The sequence below is a fragment of the Echeneis naucrates genome, chromosome 18 (assembly GCF_900963305.1).
Source record: "Echeneis naucrates chromosome 18, fEcheNa1.1, whole genome shotgun sequence".
Classification (NCBI taxonomy): Eukaryota; Metazoa; Chordata; class Actinopteri; order Carangiformes; family Echeneidae; genus Echeneis; species Echeneis naucrates.
Genome location: NC_042528.1, coordinates 5,229,143 through 5,243,508, shown reverse-complemented (window position 1 = coordinate 5,243,508; position 14,366 = coordinate 5,229,143). Strand labels below are relative to the sequence as shown.

General features: G+C 41.2%; 1 protein-coding gene across 2 annotated transcripts; it reads left to right on the top strand.

Annotated features, from left to right (window-relative positions):
- Window positions 1-159: 159 nt before the first annotated feature.
- LOC115059254 (breakpoint cluster region protein) lies at window positions 160-10,396 on the top strand. 2 transcript variants are annotated; one of them, XM_029526917.1, is made up of 22 exons: window positions 160-288; window positions 647-753; window positions 1,102-1,206; window positions 2,393-2,626; window positions 3,900-4,007; window positions 4,117-4,171; window positions 4,248-4,300; window positions 4,418-4,555; window positions 4,714-4,835; window positions 5,200-5,356; window positions 5,467-5,580; window positions 5,681-5,756; window positions 6,241-6,362; window positions 6,432-6,492; window positions 6,623-6,720; window positions 7,108-7,209; window positions 7,874-8,037; window positions 8,279-8,418; window positions 8,945-9,079; window positions 9,205-9,310; window positions 9,455-9,596; window positions 10,206-10,396. In XM_029526917.1, the coding sequence occupies exons 1-22, from the start codon at window positions 234-236 to the stop codon at window positions 10,311-10,313; spliced, it is 2,502 nt and encodes an 833-aa protein (XP_029382777.1). In that variant the 5' UTR covers window positions 160-233; the 3' UTR covers window positions 10,314-10,396. The 2 variants fall into 2 exon arrangements, with proteins under 2 accessions (XP_029382777.1, XP_029382776.1); XM_029526916.1 differs by having other exon boundaries at window positions 5,464-5,580; window positions 6,241-6,336; window positions 6,427-6,492.
- Window positions 10,397-14,366: the final 3,970 nt, after the last annotated feature.

Below are 14,366 nucleotides of genomic sequence, written 5' to 3'. Positions count from 1 at the left end.
GTTAAGATATTTATCATTCGTATAGTTGAAAGGTGAAATTTTCGATAGTCAAGCTCATAATAATGAAAGTAACGCATGTGCAGGAAGTGCAACTGCGGGAATGAAGCATACTGTTCACTCATACAGGAAGCTGTATTTTCCACTTTTGTGCATCCTTAACAGAAAGAGGAAGTTTTCTGTTGCCAGCTGTGCGTCTTCAGTGCTGCATCTTCAGTGCGAAGTGAGGAGAGCAGATGATGGATCTCTACCAGGAGGCTGTTCATTATCTGGAGTCACAACATGTACCAGGTGAGCGTCAGGGACACTGTGACTTCTTATGTTAAATGTAAAAAATATAACGTTGATTTATTGCCTTTGTCTTTTTTCTTTTGTCTATCCAGCTGTGGATAACTTTGAATAAAACAGAAAAGGTCCAATTTGAGTGGAAGTGTCAGTTCAAATGCAATTGCTGTATATATATATACAAATATATAAACCTTTTTAATTTAAAAGCACTACTATTTATAGCTTTTTAAAAATTAAAGAAGACCTTATCTTTTGCAACCACAACAAATGTGAACACATGAGATGGAAGTACATATACGAGCTTTTTTTTTTTTTTTATTACATTGATTGATATAATATAATATGTATCTGTGTGTTTTAGTGGAAACAGAAACCGATGTCTTGGAGGAGGACGTGTTCCACGAAGAGGCTGTGTCCTGTTTGCTCTCCCCTCTCCAAGTAGAAAGTATCGACTTGCCCGACACCCCTGTGAGTTCACATTTCATCCACAACACCAAATGTTCATTGCATAGCTCACCAGACTCTCTGCAGCTCCTCTTGTGGGTCGGTCTGCTCTTTAAAAGCATTTTTGTTTTCATGATCCCAGGAGGAAAACAGAACAAAGTAGCCGCTTCCTAAAAACTTTCAATACTTTCACTTATCTCCTGCTTCTCCCACCTACTGGCTGTTCATTCACTTTTATTTTATTGAATTTTAGGCTATGCAAAAGAAAAAAAAAAAAAAAAGACAAGTTCATGTTACTTTGAGTGATACTGACATGTCAGGATGCTGATTTGTAGTCGGACTTGGTGAAGTTTTTGTTGACTGTTGATTCAGACGTCATGCAGCCCAGAGGAAATGTTGGAGAAGAGGCTTGTGGTCCTAAAGGGCATCCTGGAGAGTGAGGAGCTTTATCTCCGAGAGCTGGAGGCACTGCTGATGGTATCATCAACACATGCACACACACAAACACAAACAGAAGCTTTTTAATAATTTAATTCATATCAATATTTCCTATGTGATCTGATATGTTGGTACAGTCTTAGTGTTCCTTATCAAGATTTATAGGCTAATGTGTCAATATGGTTGTTCTTTGAGTTTAATCATATTTTCAAAATTTTCTGTTCTACCATCACTACACTTAATATGATTAATTTTTACGTTCTATGAGCACACAAGAGTTAACCATCTTTGGAGCAACCGCTATGTTTATCATTCTGTCATGTAAAATTATATGCAGCACTCATATCTTTGTTGTTCAACTTCCTTCTTTGACCACAAGTTAAACGTCCAATAGAAACCGAGTTCCCCTTTTTCTCAATCGGTACAACCTGTATATTTGCAGTTGTGTGTGTGACGCTCCTGACCATAAACACGGAGAAACAGCTTTGGTTTTATTCTATTCAAATTTAAAAGATAATATAATTCACATACAGGCACATTTAAAGCCAACACTAAACACAACACCTTCCATCTCATTTGTTTAATTGGCACACTGAAAAATCTAAACAAAACAAAACACCAATTTATCCTTTTTATGAAGGATTCAGTGAGCTCTTTGTCTCTTTGAAACCAAGAAACACTGGATTATAGCTAACAGAAGCTAATGCTAACCCTGCAGACAAACAGTTTGCACACAAACACTTTCTTTTATAGATTAAACAAACAGTATAGATTATATAAAGTAATAATGTCAGACAAAAAGATCTAATCTTTTGGATTTGGTTAGTGAAGGAGGAGTTAGTCTATTTCTTCTTTCTTTTCTGTGTTATAAAAAGCAACAGTAACTCCCTATTTCCTCATTCTAATTCAAGATATGAATCATTTTAGCTACAAAAACATGGATGCGATCGAATAAATCACAAACTCAGTGTTTCCTTTGGAATTGTTTATGTACTTGTGGCTTGTATTTTTCATGAATACACTGAGTAATGTTTTGAGAAATGTGTACCAATGGGTTAAATGGAGAGATGCGTGTGAGGTCTGATATTATTATGTGACGAGTGAGCCGTTTCCGCATGATAGTTTCCCCACAAGCACTTTTTTTTTTTATCTGTCCATCAAACAGCAGCGTGTTCTTCTCCCCAACCCTGTTAACTCTATGCATGTGTACATTTTCTGTGTGTAGCCCATGAAGGCTCTGTGGGCCTCAGCCGGGACCTCCCAGCCTGTTCTGTCCAGTCAGCAGGTCCAGATTGTCTTCTATCAGGTGCCTGAGCTCAGAGACATGCACCAAACGTTCTACTCCAGCTTGAAGACGCGACTGAGCGGTCACTGCCAGACAGATCCGGGCCCGGGTGAGGAAAGACAGATGAAACACACAGGCCACGAGCTGATGGTGGGAGACCTGTTTCTAAAAATGGTGCGTTCTCTCTTTAGTGTTTGTATCATGAGTTCTCAGTAAAAACAGCCCTGTTAAACTCACCACACATGGCCTGGACAGTATCAAACGGCAGAGAAACTAAGTCAGGGTGAACTTAGTGAATCACTGAACAGCTAAAATTCCTGATACCTTCCTCAGGAGTTGGTGGAGACCAAAGAAAAGCTAAAAAGGGAGTGAACATTCTTACTTCCATTCATCAGTGTGGCTCAGACTCAACTTCAAAGACTGTAAATACCGCTAACATGGCCAGGCACGTCGATTTTTACATTTAATTTCACTCAAGCAGCCTGTCTGACAGATGATATATATGTTCTGTGTCACGCCCACTTATGTGATACTTATCTTGTGGTCATTTGTTTAATTAAAGAGCTTTTTTTTTTTTTTAAATGCTTCATCATTAAATTAAAATATTTCAAGATTTTATCAATTTCTTCTTTCTCATTTCCTGCTTTGAACAGCTTCCCCATGTATGTTGCACTTTTATGCTTAAAACATTGCCTGTTTCTAAATATTTATATCTCTATTGAGCTTGTTTTTGACTTAGGGTTAGGGTTATATTCAGCTCTGATACCCTACTGATTGTTTTGTTTGTCATGCTTTATATTTTTCCACCTCAATATGTTTCTTACAAAAAACAAAACCAAACAGAATTGCTATTCAAGTGGAGCCATGCTGGGAACAAACACACCAGCATTGATGGTTTTGTTATTTGTTTCACCTGCTGAGTATCCTAAAGGACAAAATTGGAACACGGTCAGAGTGAATGTCTGATCCTCATTGGGTACACCTGGCTGCTGGACCGGGCCCTAATGTGAACCTATAAAACACCTGAGCACAGGCAGCACTCTTGATAAATCTTCTGGCTCAGTGTGCAGCAGATGAGCTGGGGGAAATGAGGGACGGTGCAACTAGATGGAAAAAAAGCTCTTTCACGCATGATTGTGGTGGCAAAAACGCGCTCAGTGTTCTCAGTTTATGGTCTGAACAGAACTATAGCTGGGATTTTAGCTATTCTGAAATCCCTGAAGCGACTTAAACCCCGTCTGCCTCCCCAGAAAAGTTTGACAAGGCTTTAAAGCTGTCACTGTAGCTCTCTAACAAGTTATATTTACTGCCCGAAAGATGCCAAAGTTTCATTCATTTTAAAAACTGATAACTACTCTGGGGAATACAAGTGGAGTTTCAATTCAATTAAAATGATTTCACTGAACATCTCCTCTGTCCCCTCTCACCTGCCATTTTACCCACACAGGTGAACCAGATTGGTCTGTATGGTGGTTTCATTGAAAACTATGAGAAAGCAGTTGAAGTTGTCCGCATGTGCACACAATCAGAGCCTCGCTTCCGAACTCTGGCAGAGGTACCACCAAGTGTACTTTCAGAGGAATGGAGAGAATTTAATAATCAGCGCTTTAAAAAGCTGTATCAGAATAATCGCTGTAGTCTCACTTTATTTCTTGTCTTTTCAGAGCATGATGTTTAACAACGGTGCAGACAAAGCTCGGACCAAATACACATTTGAGGGTAAAAATGCTAATTTTTTTTCTTTACAAGTGATTCGTTGGCTTTTTGTGTCTGATTACTGCCTGTCCGTCTGCAGCTCTACTGTATAAGCCCCTGGACAGAGTGACCAAGACCACACTAGTGCTGCGTGTGAGGAAAATCCTGGATTATTCATTTCATGAATTCATCTCCTCGTTTTTAACATCATTTCAAATCTTGACCCCACTTGGCATTTTCTGACTGAACAACCTGTGTGGGATCTTGTAGGATCTCTTGAAGACGACACCAGAAGAGCATGGGGATTACGCTACCCTACAGGAAGCTCTGAGGTTGTCTCGTAGCTTCTTGTCTGGTGTCAACGAGAGTTCACAGTGCAAACGAGAGGTCATGCTGAGTCACGGCATGGTGGGGCTTGTGTATACTAAATCTGGGCAAGATGAACACAAAGACATGTTTATCGCAAGTTCACATGTGCCCGCATCCTCACATATTCTCACACTCTTGACACTGGACACTTGCATCCCAGAGCATCATGTACCCATGTGTGTTTGTGTCTGTCCCAGAGACGTAAGCTGATGCGTGACGGCTTTGTGGTGGATGTGAGTGAAGGGGAACGTAGCCTGCGTCACCTCTTCCTTTACACCGACCTCCTGCTGTGCACTAGAGTCAAACAAGCAACTAGAGGGTAAGTGAAGCATGAGTAATCACCTGGGGCTCATGGGTAATTTGGTCTACATATTGGGCTATTTATTTGTACCTAGAGAGGCGCTTTGCAGTTGAACTAATTGTGATTATTATTTGACTACAGATTGATGCCAATCAAAGTTTAGCAATATCTCAAATATGATCAAGAGGAATGAGACACGTGCATTTCCTGTTTGGGCAAATTTTTATAAACTCTTTCTACAGTTCAGTTTTTCTGTTTCTGTCATTATGGTGCATTGCATGTGGACTGAAGATGGATTTCTGTGAAATGCGAAAAAAGTGAAGGGGTCTGAACACTTTCTGAATGCATAGTACAGTGTGTGTGTGTGTGTGTGAATTTCTAGGAAGCAGGATCAGTACAGGTTCTGCTGGTATCTGCCTCTCGCTGCTCTCAAAGTACGCTGGGTTGCTGATCAGGAAAAATCAGACCACACACACCTCCGCTTACACGCCTTAAGAACAAAGATGTTCATTCTTCGACAGCAGCTACAGCAACAGGCAGTATGTTTATGCAAAGACAGTCCAATATAGTAAGAGTGTGTCTTTTTTCTTTTCTTTTTTTTTTTTTTAAAGCATTAATGTCATACAAAATGTGTTTGTTTGTGAAGAAGGGAGCCAGAGGTCTGTATTTATCACGCAGCAGAAAGAAACTGGAGCAAATGGAGCTGATGTTGCTCACACTCTCCCCTGTTTATAGACTGGAGCTGCACAGCCTTAGTGGCAAGGTGCATTCACACACACACACACACACACACACGTCCAAATATTTTCAAGACTACGTGTTAATATCGGCCATTTCTACTAAAACATATTTTGTCTCACTAGAGTCACACTCTGCTCTTCACCTCCTTGTATGAGCTTGAAGAATGGAGAGAAGCCATCCACCAACTCACCACAGAGAGTAAGTTGACATTACGGCAAAACTGGAGGCCATTAAAAGGATTATCAGATTATTAGGAAAATGACGTAGCTCATTTCATTGAAGGGTGGATCCGCACAAACAGAACTGGTTATAACACTTTAAAATGAGCATGACTTCATTTTAAAAATCAAATCACCTTAACTCAAATGACATGAAAACATATTCACTTCAAGTCGGGTTGCTAAACTTTAAAGTGGTTTACTTTTTGCCCACAGATGACTGAATGCTAAAATGATTTGGTGGGTGAGAAACTTGAAATGCGTCATGTGACCACAAAACCTTTCTGAAAGGCCAATTCTCCAAGATCAATTTCTAATAAAACCAATGACTTCATTAGTTTTAAGCTTGAGCTTATTGTCTCTTGTCACTGAATTTCATGATACCTTTTGTTTCGTTTTTCTTTTAGACCTTTGTGGTTGTGTGAGCTGATGGCTGACTATTCTTGTCATGTTGTGTTTTTCAGACATAGAAACTGTCCCACCAGACTTGCTCACTCTCACAAGTGCATGTGTGAAACTGAGAATGACACAGCAGCCACCACTACAAAGCTCCAACATCGGTACCACCACCATTTTTCTGACCTCTGTCTTTTCACACGTTTCACACAGGTTCAGGATGTTTCAGTCTATTTTTTTCTGTCTCTCACCAGGAGAGTCACTGTGTGGGACTCTGAGTGTGGCCATTCACTCTGCGTGTGAACTCCAACAACCAAGCTGTAGGTTTTTAATGTTGACTGTTTTCATATCACACTAAAAAGTTTCATTTCAATCAATGCCAAACATTCTTTGCCTCCAACTGTTGTGAAAAAGGTGTTGGTGGCCTCCTGGGTCATTTCTCTCTTTCAGGTGTTTATGTGTGTGTGGAAGTGGATGGCTATCAATTTTATGATACACAGGCCCAAACTCACTCTTCAGTCCACACCCTCAACCCCCACTGGGACCAGGTTAGACTTTGAAATAATAAAATAACTCAATTAACTTTGGTCTGAAAACGTCAACAGAAGAGGTTATTTATAAGGTTAGAAACTGATACTGTGGCCGGCTCTCTCATGGGCCCGTGGATCTGACACAGTTGGTCGATGGTTTACCAGTCAGCCCATGTTGCTGAGTGACATCTTCATGTCTAGACTACATCCGACATGATATCAGACCTCAGCTGAATTCACGGGGGATTATAAAGTCTGCAGTGTGGCTGGCTTTAAACATGATCAGTGGCAGTGAAGTCTGCTCTAAATCCAACTGGTAGCCAGGATCCAAAGGCTTAGGCTGAGGCTTTTGGACACTGAGGTGTCCAGTGTCAGTGTTAATGACATCTTCTTTATTTCCAACAGGAACTGTCTTTCCAGGTGGACGGGGCTCAGAACCTGCGGGTGCTCTGTGTGGGTCAGTCTGACGGGCAGGACGACACTGTCCTGGGAAAAAGTACTTTGACGGTATGATGAGACTTTAGCTTTTAAACACAGAAGTACCAATCACAGTGAACAACAAAAAAAGTGTCAAACCCGAGAGGAGACTTAAACATTACAGCTGCTCTTCTTGATGCTCTTAAATTATCAGTGAATCGGAACATTTCACTGTCTTACGCTTTACGCTGGATTTTTCTGGACACAGCTTTAATGTTTTGGTTGTTGTTTTCAGTAAGCATATTCAGTATATGCTGATAGCTGAGCTACCTGCTCAACAAACTCAGCATTTTACAGTTAAAAGATGAAGGAGTTGGCAGAGACTAGAAATTAGGCTTAAAGGACAGTGCATGGCATGTTGGCTTTTTCAGTATTTGAATTTAATCAAGTGGCCAAAAACATCACTTCAAGTAAAGGCTAATATAGAGCCATGTCTCCTGAGTGTGTAACAAAAAATAATTCAGACTGCTTTAAAGATGTTAAAAATGAAAAAGAAAATGTAATATTGCTGACAGAGACTTAACCTATAATTAGCACCATGCTCAATGTGTGCATGTGGTATGGTTTTATTTTCGTTCCCCCCCCCCTTTGCATCAAACCCAAATAGTTGTTTTGATGCAACATACACATTTTGACATGTCCTCTTGTGCAAGTCCTGTAGTTTTTAAAATTTGGACATATGTGTGTTTATCAGCTGGAATCGAAATCCCTGACTCAGCGATGGAGAAGACAGACACTACAGCTTGGCCAGGTTAAGGTGACACTGTCCCTTAAATACAACCCCCACCCATCTGAAGCACCCAGCTGCACAGCTCAACAGCGGCCTGTCTTCTGTGTCCACATTGAAACTGTGTCTCAGTAAGTTTCTCAGTCTTTTTTCACAATCTGACATCTAAAACACTTGAAACTGAGAGCTTCACATCACACTGGGATTTTATTTCCCTTTTGTACAGCCAGTTTCAGGAAGTGAGGCGGTTTATTTTATGGCCAAAGAGAAGCAGAAATGTGGCAAGAATGAAGTTTGAAATGAGGTGAACTCATTTTGAGGAGGGTTTTTTTTTTTTTTTTTTTTCCCCTAACACTTTGAATTCCCTGCCAGGCAGGAGGGAGTGCTGGTGCCCCACGTGGTGCGATGCTGTGTGCAGGAGGTGGAGAGGAGAGGGATGGATGAGGTGGGAATATACCGGATCTCAGGAACCGCCAGTGAAATCAGCACACTCAAAGCTGCGTTCAACACCAGTAAGAAAACACACAGCAGAACTTTCATTTTCCTGTTGGCACGTTTCGAAAGTTGAACTCAGACAGGGCAATTAATTATGTATTCCCAAACTGCTCGAAACAAGAGGAGCTGTTTGTGAGAGAAATCAGTATTTGGACTGATTACATGAACGAAGACTTAGCATCAAAATTTCATGTTAGGGCAAGAACAACGGAGCAGAATAAAATGCATCATGAAATTTACAACAAAACGAAAACAACTTGCAAAGACAGGTATGAGAGCATAAAAGTGTTTGGGAAATAGATTTACTAGCTCAGTATATGCTTTTCTGAAGCATCTGTGGTCTTCAAGTCTTATTGTTTTTTAATTTTACCACAAAATAATAGACGAAAAGGATGAGACAAAGCTTGAATCAGTCTTACAACCTTGTTAACGCTCATTAGGCTTCAGGCCGGGAGTTTCAGGAAAATGCTTTGCCTTTACAATATTATCACGAACAGGGATCTCTTTAGTCGTGCTGATCTTGGATGTCATTACTCCGCTTAGATCTGCGTGAAGCAGTAACCAGGCTCAGAAGTGCAGAGGTGAACGCCGTCTCTGGTGTTCTCAAACTCTACTTCAGAGAGCTGCCACGACCTCTGATACCTACTGAGCTGTTTCAGAGTCTGGCCACAGCGCTGGGTAAGAGGAAGGCATCAGAAACACACAGACATATTTTAGAGATCATTAATTCAACATGTGGCTTGCAACGCCGCTAAAACATTCTTGAAGTCAGCTCAACTGCATGTGAACTGTTTCTTCTCCAGATATCCCGGACATAAAATCACGGAGTGTGTCCTTGCTGTCTCTGCTGCAGTCCTGTCCTGCCGCCAACAGACACACCTTCCTCTACATCCTGCACCACCTCCAGCGGTCTGAATCCAAGCACACAGCACCACCAGCTCCTGTGGAGAAGTTTAACTGATAAAAACATAATCTCTTAAGTCGTGAACACCCACAACAGTGATGTTTCCACCTTCCTGAAACTCAAATTTCTCCTTTTTTTTTCCTACCCAGAGTTTCTAAGAAAGAAGACATCAACAAGATGTCTCTGATGAACCTGGCCACAGTGTTCGGACCGAGCCTCATACGCCCCCCTGTGGCTGGACTGGGTCACAATGGGCCCTCCGTGGACATCTCTCAGGAGGTGGTGGTGCAGGTGGGCGGAAACAGAGAAAAAATGTTGCTGAGTATTGAGAGAAAATATTTCGTTGAGAAAATTTACTCAGGCGACTGTCCTGTAATTATTTTTGAAGGCTCCAGGAATTATGCCAGAGAAACACTGAATCCTTTTTTGGCCAAAAAAAATAATGAAAATGTTTTAAATCTACAGTATAATACTGATAAAAAAGAAACAGACTATAAATGTTAGTTTTGGAGTCAATTTTTAGGTTATTAGAACCCCAAAATATCAATTAATAATGGAAGACAAGTTACAGAAATATTTTTCTTTTTTCTTTATATTTTTAATGCAGTCCTTTAGACAATAATTCTTTCATTTCAATGACCAACTATTAAGTCTGCCATGAAATGCTTTGAAAGGAACTAAGCAAAGAATTAGTTGAGTAAATAGCTAAAACATAAACGTCTTTTAATGCCATTTTGTGTAGAAATTGATATTTTTCATATATTATCTTTACTTTTAATTAAATGATCCCTCAATTGTACAATATTTACAAGTTTGAGTGCTAAACATGACAGTGACAACTGTAAATTCAGCTGTGCTGTGTGGTTGTACATACTGTGTGTGTCCCCGTTTGTGTTTCAGGTCCAGGTGGTTTTCTGGTACCTGCAGTGCAACAACCTCCCTGAAGCCCAGATCTCTGTGGCACATGACACAGACACAGACACTGACGATGAGACCACCCACATGTGAGACCACCAGCAAAGTCACAGCTGACAGACAGCTACATGCAGGCGGGTTAAAAAAAACAAACAAAAAAAACTACTTTAACACAATAAATGTATTTATTAATATAAATGTGGCTTCTGTTTGTGGTTATTTTTTCAACACTTCTGTCACACAAATGTAATAACTTATAAAATGTAGAACAACATATAAACACATACATGTGAAACATGTTAACATGATATATATCAAATTACACTACACTTAGAGGCCCATTAAATACCTATGGAGCTTTCAATTATATCACATTTTCAAAAACAAAGGGAGTTTCCAGTGGTCAGAACATAAAATGTTGACATTGTATTTATTTTTTGATTTGTATCTTCCTGACATTTTATTTTTTTTTTTCGATCTGTCTTCTTATGGGCTTCATTTATCACCTGAAGTCAGCCTCTAATAAATCAGTCATCTTGCTGAACATTTAGTGTATTATTAATTCTAAAATTTAACAAATTAAACAAATCTAAATAACTTACTGTGAGAGTTTCTCCTGTGGTTTTAATATATGTGCCCAGCACTCCATTATGGAGCAGATGGACTTGATGGCACAGAGTAATGTGAAGCTGAAATGTGGTTGAGGAAAAATCAGGAGTGCACATGTTGTAAAAAGGTTGGAGGTCACCTCCCTGACCCTGAAATCCAATCAGTTACGGTTCAAATCCAACTAGACGGAGTTCACCACGAAGTGTACGCCTCATAAAAGTCATGCACACACGTACACACACATGTACGGCCCATGTTCGACCCATCCACACCACAGATGGGAGTCCCTTTTCAACCACACCACCTGGGCACGCCGGGTTAGTGTTACCTCTAACCTTCTACCCCAAACCCCCCTCATTCTTTTGATCACTAATCCTGGACCCCCAGTCCAGCTCTCCCAGTCCTTCCACACTGAGAGACGTGTACGGACACCATAACAACATCCAGAACAAGACTCACACTCCGAAAAAAAAACTGAGCGCCATAAATCACCTGTCCCCTCTAACACGGTGGCTGCCAAAATAAGGTTCTACTTGACGACTACAAAGACAAAAACGCGGTTCCCATTGCAGACTACAAAGCCGAGGAAGGCCTGAGACGCCCCAGACGTTTGTGACTAAAGACTGGACCAGATGACTGGTCAACACCTGGGACTGGTGGGAACATTTTTACTGGAGAAGTCAGATTCTGGACTTGTTCCATGCAGCTTGTTTCACGCTCAGACTTACCACCTTCCTAACTTCATTTCTGCTGAATCTATGCACTATGTTGGCTGTTGTCATCTGTATGGACCTGTTTTGACTTTATTGTTAAAGTCAGGAAACATTTTTTCTCCCTGCAGACCATGTATTTTTTGAGTTCCCAGGTTTTTTTTTTTCCCCAATCAAACCGAGGAGGTGCCGTTAATTTGACAATGACACTTACAATCCTGCAGCTGCTGTAAACAAACTCGCAGGTTTCAGCCACGCTAATTCTTCAAATTACAAAGTAATCTCCCTCATTTAAAAACATTATCTCATTGATTCTGACATATTTCTGCATTTATTTTACTTTTCCAGCCTTCAAGTTTTTGTAGCATTGCCTTTTTTCAAATGCTCAAATTGTCTAAGGTTCATATATAAATAGACATTGTCTTACCTGTTCCTCAAGTAGTGGAGTAGTCTTTGCGGCCACACATCAGTGCTTTTGACACACAACCAGCCGGACGAGGCCTCCTGTCCTCCGTTTGACCATAAAATCAAACAGCTGGTAAAATGACATCACCCCATTGATAATCAATGATTATTTGGGATCCACTCAATCCACAGTGACCACTCATGTAACAGAGAGACCTGGATGATGGAAAAAAAAAACAAACAAGAACATGCACAATTGAGTAAGACGATGAATAAGTGAGATCATTTGTGAAATTACTTTAAATGATACTGGATCGCACTTTCGTACAGAGGGTTGGCTTTTTTTCTTTTTTGTTAAATCTTGAGCCAAAAAGAGTGAAAGAAAAATGTGGCGTCTCATTAGCTGTCCTCGTTATGAGGACACCTGATGAGGTGCCCCATTTTCCTTGCTTGAAATACTTGAAAATAGCTTCACTTTCATCACCTTTAGCAGGAATCCAGAGGAAATTCAAAACAGCAAAAGCTCCCAGTGCGAACCTGTTTGTCTATGCTGTAGGTGTGTGTGTGTGTCATGGGGTTTCTCTGCCATGCTTGATTAGTCCTAATCTAGCTGGGAGACAGGTTGCTGTGTCGGCGGCGTGTCTGAATGGAAGGCATGCAGGCTGCGGATCACAGGGATTGACCCACTGCCTCTCAGGTTAACAGAAGCTGTGTATCTGTGCGTGTATGTCCTGAAAACTGTATGGCGGCAAAACTTGCTGAACTTGTACTTCTGTTCTGAGTGTGTCAGGAAGGGAGACAAGCTAGGAGAAGCTACGGTGAAATTTGAAGTGTGTGTGTTTGTGTCAAGGGAAATGAGAGGATAAAAATAAGAATGAGTGTGTGCAGCCGAGGGGTCTAGTTGAACTTTGGCACTGGCTGCAGTGCAGGAGGAGTCACCCCTCGTAAAACCTCCCCTCAGCAGGTTGTAAACATAGTACCCCCCACTCACAAATACACACCCTGAAAAAAAGATGAGCCCTGTTTTCTATGCATTACCAAAAACTGTAGAACCGGTCTGGCTTGCAGCGCCTCAGGAAAGTGTGTGTTGTCAGTTAAACGTGAACCAAGCGGCATGCAGCTTGCCCCCCTCCTGCAGCAGAGAGGGTGTGAGCTTAAGTTGTCTTTTAGTGTCTGTGTAAGTGTGTGTGCGTTTGGGGAGTTTTGGGATCAAACCCTCATGTCGACAGAGGCTGCACTGACGAGACAACCGCTGACAGGTGTTTCCTGCAGTAAGGCAGCAGGTGCTTTGCATTCACCCACACTCAGCCTGTCCTCTCCTAACACACATAGTTCTGTCTTATTCTTCTTAAACATGTGTAAATGTACTATTGCAGCTTTTGCTGGTTTATCCTGGCTCTCCCAAATGAATGCTTACGTCAGCTGCAAAAGTCACACAATCATCTGTAAAATGCTAAAATGCTGCAGCGAGCTGAGGGACACTGCAGGGTGTACCTACACGTGCTAAATCTCTGAGGGTTAGACGCTACAAGCAACTTCTTTCAATTGATCCATTGTTAATACAAAGACACTGATTACAGCTGCTTTAAGTTCACACATCGTGCTCTGCCTTTACAAGCTGGTCTTAATCAAGCGTCACTCTGCTTCACATGCAGCAAAATCACACTGCGCAAACAAAACACTGGCCTTCTGGTCCATTTTCAAATCAGACTTTGGAAAATGTCTCAGTAACAGTATAAAGCTGGCGGTCAAATGTGACCCGAGGACAGAAATGAATCTATGTATTTCTCTGAACAACAAACACTAGGCCAATAAAATAACCCAAAAGATGCCGTAGCTAAAAAAGTATCTGCGTTTTGAAAAGTTGCCCCGAGCTCAAATTGTACATGAAACTACAAACTTCTTTTGTTGTTTTGTGAGGGGGCTGTGCGTGTGGAGCCCATAAGAGAACACAAAGAAGCCAAAACACACTCCCTTCCTATCGCTGCACTGTATGATGAATCACACCGAGTGATCATCAGTCACCAAGTCTATTTTTCTCCTTTTATTTTCAATCGCTGGCTCCAGCACAGCGGCACAACTAATCACTGACACGGCCACCACAGAAACAATGTAGCTGCTCAACAAATAGGAGCCCTCCCATCTGTCTTGATACACCCCCGACCTCCACCTCCACCATCTCCCCGGGGCTATGACGCCATATCTCCCTCATGCAAACTGAAGTCATGACGACAGGTTGGGCCGATGCTTTTTAGATCCATATCAAAGCTGCTGACTGTCGATCTGAGGATTCCTACATGGTTAGGAAATGAGGCCGAGGTTAGTTTGGTCTGTGTGTCAGCTGTCCAGATTGTAGATAGTATCAATTTTCCCAAATATTGTGCAGAATGAATCCAAGATGTGAGTGTGTGTTTGTGTGTGA

Excerpts from the sequence above, each read along its gene's own strand:
- LOC115059254 (XM_029526917.1), top strand. The coding sequence starts at position 234 with ATGATGGATCTCTACCAGGAGGCTGTTCATTATCTGGAGTCACAACAT. Across the intron at positions 6,363-6,431 it reads CCACCATTTTTCTGACCTCT|TCACTGTGTGGGACTCTGAG; the intron begins GTCTTTTCACAC and ends TCACCAGGAGAG. Across the intron at positions 9,597-10,205 it reads CTCAGGAGGTGGTGGTGCAG|GTCCAGGTGGTTTTCTGGTA; the intron begins GTGGGCGGAAAC and ends TTTGTGTTTCAG.